This window comes from Gymnoscopelus microlampas (assembly GCF_963454915.1).
Source record: "Gymnoscopelus microlampas genome assembly, chromosome: 1".
NCBI lineage: Eukaryota > Metazoa > Chordata > Actinopteri > Myctophiformes > Myctophidae > Gymnoscopelus > Gymnoscopelus microlampas.
The window spans coordinates 14,273,821-14,292,551 of NC_139962.1; the positions used below are offsets into that span (position 1 = coordinate 14,273,821).

General features: G+C 42.2%; 1 protein-coding gene across 7 annotated transcripts in view; it reads left to right on the forward strand.

Annotated features, from left to right (window-relative positions):
• Positions 1–16,285, forward strand: part of samd4a (sterile alpha motif domain containing 4A) — a 72,543-nt gene extending 56,258 nt beyond the window's left edge. For all 7 annotated transcript variants that reach the window (XM_084062046.1, XM_084062045.1, XM_084062048.1 and 4 more), the window contains 6 exons: positions 87–172; positions 350–468; positions 782–986; positions 6,503–6,629; positions 12,974–13,057; positions 15,505–16,285. In XM_084062046.1, the coding sequence (XP_083918172.1) occupies positions 87–172; positions 350–468; positions 782–986; positions 6,503–6,629; positions 12,974–13,057; positions 15,505–15,533 (650 nt within the window). In that variant the 3' untranslated portion in view covers positions 15,534–16,285. The remainder of the gene's footprint in view (positions 1–86; positions 173–349; positions 469–781; positions 987–6,502; positions 6,630–12,973; positions 13,058–15,504) is intronic.
• Positions 16,286–18,731: the final 2,446 nt, after the last annotated feature.

The window sequence follows — 18,731 nt, forward strand, 5'->3', positions numbered from 1 at the left end:
ATCAGTGTTCTTAATGTTTGAACTACATTCAATTGATCAATCTTTTATCATGTCAAATCCCCACTTATTTTTCACCCCCCCCCTAGTTTGTACCCAGCTGTTGGTGTCCAGACCTGACGAGGAGAACATCAGCTCATACTTGCAACTCATTGATAAGTGCCTTATCCACGAGGTAAACAACCTCACCACAGTACCATGTAGAGACGGTTACAATATTTTCTTCTACTGGAAAACATCAGTCAGGTTTTGTGCTAAATAATTTACACTGCTACCCACCTTCTTCTTCTTCTTCTACTACGTCTTCTACTTCTTCTCCTTCTTTGAACCCTACAATCCGTCCCCACACCAGTCCTTCACTGAGACACAGAAGAAGAGGCTGTTGTCGTGGAAACAGCAGGTCCAAAGGCTGTTCCGGTCCATTCCCAGGAAAACCCTCCTCGACATGGCAGGGTACCGACAGCAGAGGAGGTACACACACACGCACACACACACACACACACACACACACACACACACACACACACACACACACACACACACACACACACACACACACACACATACAACCTCACTAATTTCTCTGGCCTTTCCTATCATTTCTGCACAACACCATTGGTGCAATGCTTCATATGAATCTCCTTGGAATATACTTGAACACTTGAACATAAAGCATGTATGACCTTTAGTAACATCAAGTACAGTACAACAACTCATTGAACTGAACATGCCATCAAATGAAAGCACTGCATAACTCTCTGTGGGCCTCCTCCCTCTACTCCAGCCGAGGTTTCGGCCAGTCCAACTCTCTCCCCACCGCTGGCTGTGTGGGGGGAAGCGTGTCCACCAGAAGGAGCCTCCGTCAGTTCCAAATGCCTTCCAGGAGCCTGCCGGGGGCCAGGCTCGGCCTGCTGGGCACCAGCGGCCTTCTGGGGCCCACACCACGCAGCTCCAGCAGCACGCCTACCGGCCTGAAACAAGGTAGACAGGTGAGTCTGACAGGAAAGGGAGTGGTTGATGAGTGGATGGCAGAAAAATCATACTTCCCTCCCCTTTGTTCTTTTTTTGGACGTGCTGAAATGCTAGCCTGGAAACCAGACGAATCTGCCTGTGGCCCCGCTCGGTTGTGATTGGATTTCCCTGCCTCCGAAGTTGTGGGCCACCAATGAGGGCCCAGTATGCAAATATAGGGACGGGATTATCACCAGAGGCATTTTGTTTTTATCCGCTCCTTGGAAATGCAGGTTCCACACCGAGATTCCAATATATACAGTGATATTAGTCTGGCCATGCCAGGCTACTGAAATGCCAGTAACCTGTATTTGGATTCTTAGGCATGTAGAAATTGCTGAGTGCAAATGGTATTTTGTAGAGGGAATTGAGAAGTATTGTGAATTGAGCAATGTCTCATGCATATTACTGACTTCAATAACAATTTTATGGCATCAATATTATTTTTTAACTGAGTGAGAATTGTGTTAGCCAGAGTGTCCAGATACAGATAGCAAACAGAATAGCATTGTAGTGTATGCACATGTAGTAACCAGGTGCAGGACAAACAAAAGATCAACATAAAGAAAACATTGAGGTCTTCCCACTGTTTAAAACACTGGGAGCATTTTAGCAGTGTGTGTACTTAATTGTTGTCTTTAAGATGGAAAACAGAAACATTGTTGCCATGACAGTCAAAAAAAAAAATGTTGACATTATGTTAGTAACTGATTAAAAGCAGCTATAGGAGATTGCTTACTTTGAAAATTCCAAATCAACATCGGAGGCTTGCTTTCAGCTTCCACAGACAAGCCTTCTGTTCAGTGACAGTGTCTCTAGGGTGTGCTGTCTGCACAGCGCTTTGACAAGAAAGCATTCAGAGTGAACTCCAACACCCTTGAAGAGAATTATGAATACACCCTTGATCAAATTTGCCTTAATTCACCAAAGACAAATAGTTGTTATCTACTATGAGAAAATGCTGTCAGAATGAGAACAATTAGAAGAGATTGCATGTTTTTGATCTTGCAGGGAGAAATCAAGTCATTACAGCCAAGATACATAAGGGTACTTAAAGAGGACATAAAATAACCCATAGAAAGACAGAGTGATCTGATTATCAAGCACAATCAACACAAAAGCCCAGTCGACACAAAATCTTTTTTGTATGTAATTCTCCACTCTGGACAAAAACATGAATCCTGTCTTTGTTTTTCCTTCTATTGACATGACTCTGTGGGCTCTACTACTTTGATTTATTTGTATTTTAGGGTTGACATGACTACCTGCTGGTACAGATTTAGGTGATATACTGCGGTGTGTTATTACCCCCACTTGACCTCCTACTACTCCGTAAACTGGAAGAACTGAAACTTGACTGACTCTACCATGTACATTAAGGTGGTTCTTCAAGACATGGCTGGGCAAAGGTCTCTCTGGCTGAGGTCATCTCAGAAATAGGTTGTAGTAAATTTTCAAGTATAGGAAAAGCATAGCTCATTATTGCAGGAATACAGTATGTTGTTAAATGTCAACATAAAGTATATAGCTTGCTTCATATAAAGCCCCCAAAAGGTACTTTTGTCTTAGTATATATCATTTTTTGTTTTACTAAAGAAGAACCATGTAGTTTATCTATAAAGAACCATTTTAAACATGAAACATTTTAGGGGCTACTGTGCTTTCATAACCTTGTTTCAATTCACACATTGACGCCGTTGTTTAGGTAGGAGGTGTATTAGGTAAGTTGCTGAAACCCTTAATATATAGTGCAGTTTGTCACAATAGCCACAGAAACATTTGGAGACACATAGTAGGTTTGGGCTCCAGGATGTTTACGGTAGGGATCCCAGATAACGGAATTCTTCCTGCAGCGTGTATTCTCCCCAAAATAGGCATTTATCCCACGGTGGAAGAATGTAGGGCGAGGAAGGGGGAACAGTGGTGTTTGGCAGATGAGGCGAGGTGGATGGAACTCGCGGGCAGGTCACCCCGCATTCCAGAGGCCCCGCGTCAGAGCTCGACGAGCGGAACCGCCGAGCTCTGCAAGCGTGGAACTATACTCTGTGTGTCAGACCCCGACACAACCGCCATCATCTCAACCCCGGGAACCAGTCCTGTCTTTGTCACACTTTCCCTCTGCTGCAAAATCCTGAGCGTCGTCGATTTAACTCTTGAGAGTCTAAAAAGTGACCTTCTGTCTCGCGTTATTTCTGTGTCACTGTTTCTCTCTCCCTCTATTTCCGTCTCTTTACAATGGAAGGAAATACCTACAAGTTTGTTCCTCCTCCCCGTCCCTCCATAGTAGACTTCCCTGTGTTAGATTGTAGCATGTGTGGATGTGTGTAGAATGAGAGGGAAATGTATGAGTCATAGTTTGGGAGAGGTAGCGCGCTGCGGTGCTGGAGAAGGAGGGGCGGCAGAGAGAGAGGGCAAGAGAAAGTGTGTGTGTGTGTGTGTGTGTGTGTGTGTGTGTGTGTGTGTGTGTGTGTGTGTGTGTGTGTGTGTGTGTGTGTGTGTGTGTGTGTGTGTGTGTGTGTGTGTGTGTGTGTGTGTGTGTGTGTGTGTGTGTGTGTGTGTGTGTGTGTGTGTGAGAGAGAGAGAGTCAGAGGCAGTGAGAACAGTGGACAGGCATTTCCTGTTTTTCCCTGGCCCTCTGTGCCGGAGGGCCACAAGAGGGGGGGAGAGAGAGAGAGAGAGAGAGAGAGAGGGTTATGGTTATAATGTATAATATGCAGGTTACAGTGAGGAATTTGCCTTGGTGAGCTTCCGAGCCAGTCATTAGGTGTGGTGTAAAGTAAACTATACAGGGTATGGGGCGGATGGAGAGGTAGAAGGTAGAGGGGAAGGAAAAAAGGAAATAGAGAGAAAGGTAAAATGTTGAATTGCTTAAGGTTTCAATGCTGCAGTCATTCTAGACTGGCCTGTGTTTCATGTGCGCTCTTGATTTATGTATGTTGATTTATGTATTTTTTGTCACAGTAGTTTCATCGTGTTTTTTACTGCAGGGCTACTGAACGACAGTTTCCTCACTGTGCTTGTAACTATTTATTTTGCCTTATTTTTTGGAGGGGAGGAAAATTACTTTACAGGCATTTAGAGAATGCTGTCGTCACTGGATCACTTCTAGTGACGGAGTGGTTTGAGCTCACATGATGGAATCAAATTTTAAACCCTTGGGGTTCTAGGAAGTTCATTTGAATCTGTGGCCCGTCATTCTACTTAGCATGGCTGTTGAGTAATCCTGCTGTGTGTGTGTGTGTGTGTGTGTGTGTGTGTGTGTGTGTGTGTGTGTGTGTGTGTGTGTGTGTGTGTGTGAGTGTGAGTGTGTGTGTCAAACATGATTTGTGTAGCCTGTTTCATTCACAAGGAAACTCAGCGGGGATGTTGCTCTGTCATTAGCTTAGTTGCAGTTTAGAGTTTAAGATGAGTTTAAACCTGCTTTGTCCCGTAACAAGTCACATGGTCCCTTGGACATAAGTGCTGTGTCCTCAGAATTGCTCAGCGGCGGTTAGGCTAAACCCAGTTGCTGTGTCTTGTACAAATCATTTAACTATCACGAGAGGTTACTTTATCTGAGGTGTACCAAGACAAAAATTGCTTGGTATACGTAATTCACCCTTTTGAAAGTCACTATGCTGTTTATTTCATTCTTAAGTTTCTGTTTTTACTCTTACTCTTTAAAATGTGCGCATTGATATCAACGCCTGGGGAAAAGAATCCTATCAAGTGCTGCATTTTGAAATGGAAATTCAATTTGAAGAGGCTTTTTAATGATGTTACACTTATGTTCACAAAGGTTTTCACGTACATTCTCTAACATTTATTGAATATGGATCCAACGAAACAAACACAAAAAATGAATACATTCTTGGGGAAATGGTCAAGGTTTATGTAAACTATATAATGGATTTTTTTTATTTATAACGCACTTTACATTTACAAGAAATCTCAAAGTGCTTATATGGCCAATGTTGACAATGTACAATAAGTTAACGTAGTAACACAGGTACAGTATGGTCCTTTAAGGGGAGATGTCTACTGCTCAGATCATTTCCCAGCAAGCACAGTCAGGACCCGGACCAATCAGTGACGTCTCGATTGGGGCTAGATCAAGTCAAACCAAGACAAGTCAGATCTGGCCCAGAATATCACCTGATTTCAACCAAAAATAATCCTGACCACAAAAACGTCACTTCCAGGACGTCATCTAAACACATTCTCATCACCCAAACTTGCTGTCCAAATGTCCATATGATGTCCCGGTGATGACGTCCTGTAAATGACGTAAAGATCATCCCCATATGGGCTGTGATCTGGCCTAGTCCTGAACGTCACCGGGGTGGGTGATGCCCGGGCGTCATCATAACGTCATCATGACGTCATTGTGCTTGCTGGGTTTAAATGTTAATATGTTTCACCGTGTATGGTGTTACTAGAAATGCACACAGCTGAGATTTATAAGCTGTGTGATTAGAGTCAGCTACTGTAGAGCCGTGAGCTACAGTGCGTCCTCAAGTGTCTCAAACTAGAAGCTGTAAAGAGTGCTGTGTTCAGCCCCTATGTACGCTGCACAGAAATCTGTTTGTGTTACTGTATGAATGTCTTGAATGGCATGGCAGCCTACAGTATAACATGAGCGACATGCGTGCCGTGCACATGCCATGTGAATGGCAATGGCAACAATGCAATGAGTGACACATAAATCCTCTTGATTGTTTTTGATTGATTTTAAGGGTCAGACAGACTATTATTATGTGGCGTTCCTTTGAATTGCCTGCGCTGAGTTGATTGGAGTATTTTTCCCTTAAAGTTGGTTTGGTCATTTTTCACCTGAGTATGCCACTTACAGACTCAAAACTGGCCATAAGGGGCACACTAGGATGGAAGTTTAGCTGTGGTTTGTTTTGACAGAGCAATCATGTTCACTTACTTCTCTCTAAAATCACCGTTTAACTGAACCTGTTCAAAACCACAGCTAAGCTAGTCAACATGCTTCACAGCTAGAACCTTTTTCAGGGCAAATGCTTGTGTCTGCCGTTCGGCTGTGAAGGGTGGGGATGTGATATCAAATGTATATTTGGATACTTGATTCTTTAAATTTGGGGAATTTAGAGGTGTCCGGATGGCATAGAGCAGTGTTTCCCAAACATATGGGTCATGGACCCGTTTTTATGTGTCTCTGTTTTTTTATGGGTTACGACAAAAAACCTTTATTATTATTTTATTTTTTAAATTATTATTAAAAAGAAATCAAATGTCTTTCTTTCAAATGTTTCACTGATTTACAAATGTTTTGTAAATTACAAATGATTTACAAATGTTTTGTTATTTTCACAATGTTTAAGTGAAGGGCTTAAGTGATTGATGTAATTTTGTAAGGTTGGGTCCTAGGGAGACACCAAAGTTCTCTTTTGGATCTCGAGCTAAAAACGTGAGAATCCTGGGCATAGAGGTAAAACACTGGCCTACCTGAAGTGTAAGTAATCTACGGTATGTGTGTTTTTCCTATCAGGGCCTGTGGTTTGCCAACCCCGGGGGCAGTAACAGCATGCCCAGCCGGACCCACAGCTCTGTACAGAGGACTCGCTCCCTACCTGTACACACCACACCACACACCATGGTTATGTTCCAGCAAGCCGGTAAGACACCGCACAGCCACACACACACACACACACACACTATTAGCACCTTTTTCTAGAACATTTATCACATTTACATTTTAATTCAAGTTGATACTTGTGCATTGTCTCTGTCAAAAAAACAACAACATTATATGGTGTTTGGAGGGCTGGTCAACGTACAGCACTAATTCATTCCACTTTGTGATCACACTACTATATACACATTTATACTGTAACATTACTGGAAAGGTGGTTTGTTCAATTCTTACGTTGAGGAAACGCTGAGGGAAAATATCATTTGTGGGTTGCGTGCCGGCGCTATGCACTAAAAAAGGGACCCTCAGTCTTAAATGAAAACTCAACATTTTACAGTGTAGCCGCTAGCCGGTCGGACTGATACCCGCAGGTGAGCAGCTCCTGTCTGCTCTGTGGCACACACCTAACCTCTCCTCTTCTCACAACAGAGAGGAGAGAGGGGAGTAGAGAATGGAAGAGAGAGGGGGGGTTGATGATGGAGTACACTGGCACACTCCTTGCGCTCTCTCCTACTTTTTGTGGTGCCTCACACCTTCCATCTGTCCCTTTGTTTGACGACCTGCAGAGTCCTGTACAATACTTTCCTTCTAGGGCGGAGCACAGTGAGAGTACACAGTCAAATCCTCATTGCCCATTTCTACACAGAGAGTGTATAAACGGATAGCATTTTACTGTGTATTTTTCTCTCAATCTCTCTCTCTCTCTTTCTGTCTCTCTCTGTCTCTCTCTTTCTGCCAATGAACAGATGAAGGGATTGATTACGCTAGAAAAAAATGAAGCAATCTTTTCTCTTGTTTGTGTGAATTTGTTTTTTTTTCTGATGTTGCAGTGTGTGTGTGTGTGTGTGTGTGTGTGTGTGTGTGTGTGTGTGTGTGTGTGTGTGTGTGTGTGTGTGTGTGTGTGTGTGTGTGTGTGTGTGTGTGTGTGTGTGTGTTGGGGTAGTAACCGTGAGGAGGAGCTGAAGTGGGAGAAGGGATTTGGAACCTATAAATAGCTCAGTGAAGGGCTGCAGAGGCCAGGCCTAACTCAGCTCTTCACTCTGGCTGCAAGGGGATTTGCACCGCCTGGCCTGGCCTGGCCTGGCCTGGCTTGGACCAGTCTGTGTTGACAACTCGGCAAAAACAGGGGAAGGGGGCTGCTGTAGGCTCGTAGCCTAATCCAGATAGACCAACTCATCCCTTCTATACTCTACTCTCCTCCCCATGTATGAAACCTCACGACAACATCTGAGTCCAAGGACACAACTGGACCTAGAGGAGAGGTGGAGGGGAGGGAAGAGTGTGTGTGTGTGTGTGTGTGTGTGTGTGTGTGTGTGTGTGTGTGTGTGTGTGTGTGTGTGTGTGTGTGTGTGTGTGTGTGTGTGTGTGTGTGTGTGTGTGCGTGTGCGTGCGTATTTTGTGAACTGAATATGTTTGAGATTGAAAACAAAGTTGTGCGTGGTCCTGTGGGACAGATAGCTTTCAGCTTGACACGTGTGCCCCCTGCCCAAACCACACACCACCCTCATTAATGAGCACAATAACTATTGCCACTGTACACTGTATTTGTGTCATCAATACAACAGCTTCTCCTAATACTGCTGCAGCTACGGTAATTGCCAGTGAATGTAATGTGATTGCAGAGGCTATAGCCATATGTGCCTGCACAGGATTGATCTGGATTCACTTCTTTTGTCTCCTGAAAACTCTTTTGTCAAAAAATATGACATATCACCATATGGAAGCATTATCCTGATTCGAATCTATTATAGAAAAAATAAGAAGAAAAATATAGCTGCAAGCAGCAATTAGCGGTTTCGAGAATAATGGCAGACTGGCAGACTGTGACAAGAGTGGCAGACTGGCAGACTGGCAGACTTTGACAGAGTGGCAGACTGGCAGACTGGCAGACTGGCAGACTTTGACAGAGTGGCAGACTGGCAGACTGTGACAGAGTGGCAGACTGGCAGACTGGCAGACTGTGACAGACTGTGGCAGACTGGCAGACAGACAGACTGTGGCAGACTGGCAGACTGGCAGACAGACAGACAGACAGTGACAGAGTGGCAGACTGTGACAGAGTGAGAGAGAGAGAGAGAGAGAGAGAGAGAGAGAGAGAGAGAGAGAGAGAGAGCAAAGTGCACATGTCTGAATTAACAGGGTCATGTTTTGCATAATGCAATTTAAATGTAAACTGTGACAAGTGGGGTTTGAGCCGTGGACCTTTGGCACATGAGACTAACACTGTATTGATCAAGCTATTCAATCCACAGCCTTGGTCAGTGAGAAGGGAGAATCCAACAAAACAAAACAAAACAAAAGAGGGAATGAAGTACATCATACATTGAAAACAAGTACTCTCAATAAGCGTTTCATTTAACAATTGCATGTTTATTCATTGATACAGTCATGTTGTGTGTAATGCAATTGAGTTGAGGTCTGCATGAGGTGAGATTTGAACCGGCGACGCTCTGGTATCAAGGCAGATGATTAAGCCATTGGGCCAACAGACCCGAACTGATGAAAAGGGAGTTCACACACATGACACACTTTCACGCAAATTGCTGAGAAATACTGGATTTAAATGTTTTTCAAACTGCTCAAAATTGCAGACAATCTAAGGGCGGAGTTTACTGGTTAACAATTGCACATGCATTCATTGATACAGTCATGTTGTGTGCAATGCAATTATAATGAATTCTACATGACGTGGGATTCGAACCAGGAACCCTGTGGTTTCAAGGCAGATGATTAAGCCATTGGGCCAACAGACCTGTACTAGTGAAAAGGGAGTTCACACACATGACACACTTTCACGCAAATTGCTCAGAAATCCTTGGTTTAAATGTTTTTCAAACTGCTCAATATATTTCGGAATGGAAACTAGTGGAAAATAGTCGATCTACAAGCTCACAACGCGTTGCTATCTAAAAAGGTGTGAGATTGTAGATCGGCTATTTTCACAAGAAAGTATGTCATACATAAAAAAAAACTACTCTCAAAAGCATTTCGTGTTATTGTCTAAACATTGCACTTGTCTGAATTAACAGGGTCATGTTTTGTACAATGCAATTTAAATGTGAACTGTAATAAGTGGGATTCGAACCAGGGACCTTCAGCACATGAGACTCACACTCTACTGGTGGAGCTATCCAATACACAGCCTTAGACAGTGAAAAGGGAGAATCCAACCAAACAAAACAAAAGCGCGAATGAAGTACGTCATACATTGAAAAGAACTACTTTCAAGTATGCATTTCTCGTCATCTTTAACAATTGCACATGTATTCATTGGTATAGTCATGTTGTGTGCAATGCAATTATAATTAAGTCTACCTGAGGTGGGATTCGAACCGGCTACCCTATGGTTTCAAGGCAGATGATTAAGCGATCAAGCTATTGAACCAACACACCTGAACCTGTGAAAAAGGGCCTCAAACATGTATTTGACACAGTTTCATGCAAATTGCTCAGAAATCCTGGATTTAAATGTTTTTCAAACTGCTCAAAATTGCAGACAATCTAAGGGCAGAGCTTACTGGTCAAAGTGATACATGTGTTCCTCATGAGTCAAGGCACATGTGTAAGCAGGTTTAACGGCTGTCGGCCAAACGAGGCATGACTTTTGCCTGTTTAAAGTTTGCATTTTCAAAAAATTGCTATAGCGCCCCCCTTTGACCAATTGGAGTAAGATTGGTTTCAGTGATACTTGGAAGGACCCTCTACAATATTGCAAAGTGTCAAACAAATGTGAGTCTGCATGTATGTGTTAGGGGCAGATGAATAATTTAAAAAAAGCTGCAATTTTCATTGGCTTATAAAAGCTTAACGTTTTCACTTATGGAAAATCCGCTAAGTTACGTTTGTCGGCATTGGTCCAAAGTTCATGTGTATACAGTTTCGTACAGATTGCTCATAAATCCCAGGAGAAGTGATTTTTTTACTGCTTTTTACTGCTTTTCATAGAATTCGAAATGGTGGGAGATCTAAAGGTCAGAGGTCAAAAGTCAAACAGCGAAAGTTGTTAGGCATGAGGAGACGCATGTGTGTATCGAAGTTTCATGGCTGTAGGTCGAACAGGGCATGAGCTGTACCTGTTCAAAGTTGGCATGTTCAATTGAGTGCTACAGCGCCACCCTTTGGCCAATGGTTGTGAGTTTCGGGTTTTCGCCGTTTGGCATAGCCCTCTACCATATTGCCGAATTTCATAAGAAGTGACCAGGCGGTTAGGCCAGAACTGGCAAAAACGGCGGAAGAATAATAATAATAGTGAAAGTGTAGAGATGTAATAGGGTTCGAAGCCTTACAGGCTCTCGAAACCTAATAAATCCCTGATTGAGAAGGGTTTGTACACTTGTGTAGCTGTCAGAGGTGTTAAGTGCTTAAGTAGAAGTGCTTGTTCCTTTACTAAAGTACTTTTTTGAGGATCTTTACTTTCATTCATTTCATGCATTCTTAGACAATGAAAAAATGGGGTTCCTTTGAAAAGAAAATAGTGTGTAAGCTCTTACTATTGCACTACCAGAATATATATCTAGTCAGTATTTGTTGCTACCAAGGACCATGGCAGCAGCAGATAGAGCTATTCCAAACCAGCAACGATCCTGGCCCATGGCCATATCTAAGAGATGTTTGAATTAATTGAATTTAGAACAGTTACATTTCAGTTAATATCAGTGTTATTCTAATGGGTGACTTTCAACTTTACCAGGGTTTTACTCAAGTGTGGCTTTGAAATACTTTTTCCACTAATGATACAGTAACTTTTCTTGTAGAACATCCACTGTGCATTTGACACCCTTCTTTGCTCAAGGGAAAACGAGTTATGCTATTACTGTACATACAGTACATCGTTACAGACCTAACCATGTTACTCCATCCTCTTTCTTTCACGTCTCTCTCCTGTTGCACAAATGATCTCAAGTCCCAAAGCTTATTTGTCTCTCTTTTGTGTTCAACTTTCATTTATTGGCTGAGATTTGGGTGTAACCATGGGCGTACATCCATTACACATTCTCTGTGTCATGGAAACGCCATATGTTACATATGGCCTTTTCATCCCAGTTGTGTACATGTGTTCTATTAGTTGTTCACTGGTTTCAAACTGGGGCTTGAACTCTGCAATGTCCATAAAATCTAGACCCAATACATTAAATAATAACAATACTCCACTATTGAGGTTGTTTTTCACTTGTGACCCTGTCAGAATGAAGCGATATCATACAAGAGGAGAGCTGTTGTACTAGAAAAAAACTGGGTGTTAATTTAAAGAGTATGCAAATGGAACCAGATGGACTTAAACAGTTAAATTAAGACTCGGGATTGGTCCAAGAAAATCACAGGCCCGCTGACATTCAGTACAACAGCACAACCTTGAGTGCAGTGTTTTGAATTTCCCCTCCGGGATCAATAAAATGCTATCTAAATGATATTATTATAATTTTCTCATAGCAGTTATCATAGTTTTTTGTCTATGGTGAAATAAAGCACATTTCATGAAGCGTGTTTTCGTAAATTCACACCGAGGACATCGGAGGACACTCTGAGTGCTTTCTTGTCATTCGGAAATTCAGTGTGTTTCCATTCAGAAATTAAAAGGACACTCTAGCTGAAGAGACCGTTTGTTTGACGAACACACGCTAGCATCACTGCATCATATTGTTAACAAGCCTATTTAGGTCATACTGTGGTACAAAGCCATCACGTTTGGCAACTATCTTACAAAATTATTATTAATGTTATTTTTATTTACATATTTTTGTTGCTATCTAGAACATCTCTAAAATAGAAGAAATGATTTTCTATCATGATAATAATGTTTCTGTTTTCCATCTTGACACTCTGGTTAACAAATTCTCTTTCAGATATGACAAAATAATTATCATTTTTTTCTTTTTTTTAATCTTGATCAGTTTTGTATTTCTTTTGTTCGAAATACAAATCTGCAACAATTTCTTTTGTCATAAACATAGAAATCTGTAAAAAAACAAAACATTTATATGTTGTTGAAACAATGATCTTATGTATAATTCACATATGTTTAAAAAATAATAATAATAATAAAGAGAGAAAAAGAGGGAAAGGGAAGGTCTGAAAGTAAAAGTAGTAAAGGAAACGAAAAGAAAAATTATTCTATACTCTGCCGTGCTCTGATGAGATTCTACAACAGAGCATCAGTGAATTTACAAGGAGATTATTTGCAGTAAAATGGTAAATGGATTTGGTTTTGGATTTTTATCCAAAACGCTTTTCATAGATTGTGCATTACATTCACCCATTCACACACACACATTCATACATTGTACATACATTGTGTTTTAACTTTGCTGTACTGTAACTGTCATTTAGATCTTCAGTTGCCAGTGACGGAACCAGACATCAACAACCGCCTCGAGTCTCTGTGTCTGAGCATGACAGAGCACGCCTTGGGAGGTAACACACGCGCACACACACACACACACACACACACACACACACACACACACACACACACACACACACACACACACACACACACACACACTCAATTAACAATGCAAAAAAAGTCAATTCTCTAACTAAAACTAAAACTACTTATGCAATTGTAAAATTAATTAAACCTCAAGCTAAAATGAATATTTCATAGTGCTGGTCAAAGCATCACGTGGCATTAAATAGCGTATCCCACACGGGACCCCCCGCTGTCTGCTGACCATTGTGTATGTGAGTTTGGGCCTTAAGTTTGTCAGGTCATTCATTACTTCATTCAGTATTGTTAGTGATTCACTTAATTCAGTCATACAAGTACAGTCAGTAGGAAGTGGCGGTTGTGTCCAGGCTGTTAGTGTGTAAAGGTTTTCTCCGGCCAGTGTTTGACTGCATACTGTGCAGAGAGAATAAGAGAAAAGATGGGTGGAGGGGTGGAGGTGAGTGGGTGGAAGCAAGGGGCAGGTTAAACGGAGTAACCATTCCCACGTGAAGTGGAGTTGAGTCTGGGGTAAAGTCACCGCCTGCCCCTGCCCCCCCATCTCCCCACCACACTACACTCCCAGGCTAAAGACAGTGAGCCTCAGTGCTCGACAGAGAGCGGGCGGACAAGTGTTGCTTTGTGTGCACGTCTGTGTGTGCGTGTATGGTGGTTAGCAGCAGGGGAAAGGCAAGAAGCAGAGGTGGGTACAGAGGGAGGGAGTGCCCCCAGCTATGGAATGCTAACTCAGTCAAAAACTACAGTTCCGGTCTCGCTCTTGTCCACTGCACCCACACGCCTCCACCCAGCTAGACGGCCAAGCAGAGAGGGCCAAGGGAAGGCCTAGGAACTGTACTGGGCACAAAGCATATATCATTGCTGTCAGGCAGAATCCTTGCATCTCCGTATTTAAACGTTTTGTCTTTTCATAAATTAGGTCAGCGTCACACAAAAGTAGCGAAAATAGCAGATCTACTAGCTCAACGCATTGCATTGGGACATGTTGTGAGCTTGTACCGTATGTGTCACTACTTTTGACAAATCTATAATGACAAGCCCAAAATAGGGGCTCCAGGTTGAAAGAGGTTACATTCTGTAACAATGTATGTTTAATGATAACTGCATTGGATCCATCGGAACACAGGTTATTTTCTTGAAAAGTTTTGGGATTTTGGACATACAAGTTTTCTGTCCAACAGTGACAATTATGTTTGTTCAGCCTCTAGCTTAAATGACTGTCTGAAGCTCAAAAGCATGTTAAGGGTAGTTGTCAAATGTGTGTGTGTCCCTTACTCAGCCACAACATAGGCTGTTTACAACATTGTGGCTTTGACTCATTGCCCTTTGTTGCAGGTTTTCTACCTCACTTTACCTGTTAACCGTCAATGTCCTGTCCAGAAAATTATAATAAAATCTAAATAATTGTAAAATAAATGAATAAAACGAAAACATTGCTCTAGTCGAGAAATGGCCTATTGGTGAATGATAGAATCTATGAAATAATCTATCTAATAGTGTTTAGAGAAGTTGTCAAAAACACTTATGTGGAATAGTTATTGTGAAAAATATACCAGTGAAAGGTTATATTAAAAAAACTTTTCTTTAATTGAAAAAGTTACACATTGTGACTTTAAAAAAGAAAGCGTGCTGTAGGCCTATCACAGCAACCTCTCAAGCTGTTGATAGAGAATGAGTCTTATCTTAAGAGGTAATATATCAGATTGTTTTTTTTTTCTAATTACTATTCACAGACAGACAGACATACATGTTTGGAAGGCAGTTTGGATCTCCTTAACCTTCACACATCATTGACCATATTCACATGGTGGCCATTTTGCTCAGTACATCATACTTGATGTACCACTGAGTATGAAGTAAAAGAGCCATATACCGTGCTTTTAGCGCTTTACCATTTTCAGTCACCACACAGCTCCACAGCTAGCCTGTCATCCTGTGTTTTTTTGTCCAAAAGGCTTCATCGCTTTGTTGACAGATGTTTTGCTGCCACCACCATGCAGGTGTGGTCTGTGGCCCCTCACTGTGCACTGAGTCTGAAAGGCTTCAGTCCATGACACAACAGCAAACACACACCACATACTCAAATATACTGTATATGAGCCAGCACAGTGAGAGCTGCCCTTTCACTCACCATCACAGTTGCAAATGAGTACACTACTTAGACTGTGTGGGGATCAGTGGTGGACAAAGTACTCAACACAGTACAATATTTGTCTTTGAAATGTAGTGGAGTGAAAGTCATGTCAAGTATCCAAAAATGCACATGTACTCAAGTAAAGTACGGCACATGTACTTAAGTACAGCACTCAAGTAAATGTACTACTGTTACGGTCCACCACTGTTGGAGATTACTGATGGAGGATTTCACTGAAAGTTAAAGTCTAATGCAATTGATGTTTTCTCTGTCCTTGTTCAGATGGTGCTGACCGCACATCCACAATTTGAGATGAGGACCGGAGTGAGAGCAGCGCCACAGTGAACACCCAGGATGGATAACTCACCTGGAGGTCACCAACTCTCCCATTCCCTCATCCTGTAGCCAATGGTAGAGCTCAACCAATGGACTGTGGGCGGGGTCTGAGTGACACAACCGAGTCACTCGGCACACGGCTTACACAAGCTATCACATTGGCACCTTCCACCGGGTTGGACAAAAATGTACACTTCCTGCTATCCCAGTACGCTCTCATTCCTCTGGGTCTGGGTGGAGGGAGCGAGAAAAACCCTTGAATATGATCTGGACAGTGTGCTAAGATCGCCCTCTGGGAGGACGGAGGAAGTACTGCAGTCAAGTAGTCAGCCCCAGCAGAACGGGACGACCCCCTGGGACAGGTCATGCCACAGTAAGACTGGGGTGTACCTGAAAAAAGCCCTTCCGCTTTCCAGACTCTGGCCGCCCCCCGCCTATCTGAGCATGGTCATGTCCTGATCACGTCATGGCAGTCAATGCGTTTCAAAACCCTTATAGTACCTCAGACCCAAAAAGCAAGGCAAAACAAAGAAAAAAACACAGGGAAGTTTGTTATTTCCTTTCACTGTCGCGACCGTGGATTTGAGCATTAAGTGAGAATGGCTCGAAGCGTGGGGGAACTCTTCGCTCTGTATCGGGTGGCAAATCATTTGTATTTTGTATGTATGTATTGTTTACATAATGATGCTACTTTCAAAGGGTACAAGAACATGTAATGAACTTTTCAGGTATGAAAGTTTATATATATATATATATGTATATGTATATATATATATATATATATATATATATATATATATATATATATATATATATATATATATATATATATATATATATATATATATATATATATATATATATATATATATATATACCCCCTTTTTATTTACAGTGTCAGCATTCTGCCATGGTTGCTTTAATTCCCATGCGGTAGCCATCATTGCTAGTTTACAACCAATGTGCTTATTCCTTATTTTGCTTGCCAATTGCCAAGTTAAGTTGGTGTGAAAATGTAACGAGAGAGAAAAGGTGAAAGCACAGCCAACGTATGAAGAGAGAGAGAGAGACACGAGGAGTCAAAAGAAAGACACAGGAAGTACTGTAGATGTGGTAGGACAAGGAGAAGAATAGATGCGGGTGTTAAGGAAGTGATTTCTGTGGAGGAAAGGGAAGTGGATGTCAAAACAAATGAAATGAAATCAGAGGCAGGACCTCTAAATGGCTAGGAGTAATAGGAGAGGGTGATGTCATGTCCAATCACCTTTGGGGGCCTAATCGTGTGAATGATCTAAGGAAGTGAGTTCGGCACAGTTGAATTTCAAATTGTTTCTATATAGCATGTGTCTTTGAATTAATAGCCTTTGTAGGTGCTATACATTGGGAGTATAGGCTTTTATGTTTTAAATGGGAGATTGATACATGTTGTGTTGTCAGGGGAATCATTATCTGGGTTGAGATAATGGCTGGTTGTACTTCACAAGCAGGGTGATGTGCTAAGGCTGCATGTTTCTGTCTGGGAAGAAAGGAGGACAGTCGATGAGCTACGATGAGAGCTGAAACATGGCAGTTAGAAAACAGCAGGAGGATTTGGTGGTCATACAAATCATCTTCCTTGAAGCAACATGATATCCGCTATAGTCAGTCCATGAAGGGTATTGCTCCCAGAGATTGTCTCTCATTTGTGTTTACCTCCATCTGCTGGCCAAAGGCAGTCTATGGACGGGCGGATGCTGAAGTCCAATAACATGCAGGCACTTAGAAGAGGCCACCAGTCTGGAGACAGGTGATGTTGTCAGTAAACAGTTATCGCAGAAAATGAGGACTAGGGGAATCCTTATTTTTTTTAAAGTCTGTGAGAACTTCCTAAATGATCGATGATCGAATGATGTAATATGGCTGTCTGAACAATCTGTTCTGACAGTGTCAGCCTACCTTGAATTTTCTTTAGCATACATCAATGTTATGTTCATTCTGTGTCTTAATATTTATCCTTGGTTTATTGCGTCTGGAAAGCAGACTTTATAAAGATGGGTTTATGTTTAAATAAGCTGGGTCGGAAAAACTCCACTGTGTCGAAAGCACATGATGGTGTTAACCCGTGGGAGACGAGCTTGTCGCTGTTATAGAACAGTTAAAAGAGTTTTCACAGATATCCACATTTGCAACTTTCGGACTTCGGAACAGTTTAAAAGGCTGTTGTGAGTTGTACTGTGGATTACAATTGTTTAGTTTCTTTATTAGTTTCTTGTAATTCTATAGTATTTCCTTTTGTATTCTGCACACACACACTTACACACACACACACACACACACACACACACACACACACACACACACACACACACACCCACACGAAACACTAATGGCCACACCAAATCACGAGACTGTACAACACCCATCCATGCAGTATTGTTACAATCAACCCGAGTCAATGGAGCTCTTCGCTCCATTGCGAAGAAGAGGTGTAATGCAGAGGGAGGTATTGGCCAAAGCTCAAACACTTGAACCTAGGGGTGAAGTACTGTAGACAGTATTGAGTCCTACAGGAGAGGTGGAAAAAGGTTTAATGGCAAATGGAATTGGCACAAGGGTTTCCTCCCCACCTGCCCAAGAGGCAAATCACACACAAATCTCTCCCTGATTACTGGGGGGATGACCTCCCTTCCTACATCACTGTGCCCCAAGAACAAACCCATCGTCTAGCCCTGTTAAAACCAGCCAATTGCCTGGAACCTTGGAGTCCAAAGGTTTTTGGCCAAACCATCTTGCGTCATTTAAAAAACTGAAAGTTTGGTTGATCGGGACTTGAAAGCTGTTGACATGCAAACAGGAGAGAAGCTCATGAACGCCATTGCAGCATCCATGCCACTCTTGGTTACAACCGTTCACATACAGTACACACACACACACACACACACACACACACACACACACACACACACACACACACACACACACACACAGAGAGATGTTTGTGTGTAAATAACATTGTGCAGCATTTGAGTATTTTGAGTAGTGCGCATGCACAGTGCTTATAGCCCAGAAGAGCAAGTCCAACATTAGTTGAACTCTCTGAACTGTAGTGAGTGTACGTATGTGAAATGGGATTCCACAAAGCACGTACAGTACAGTATATGACACAGGTCCATTTTATCGTGAGTGGGCCGTTT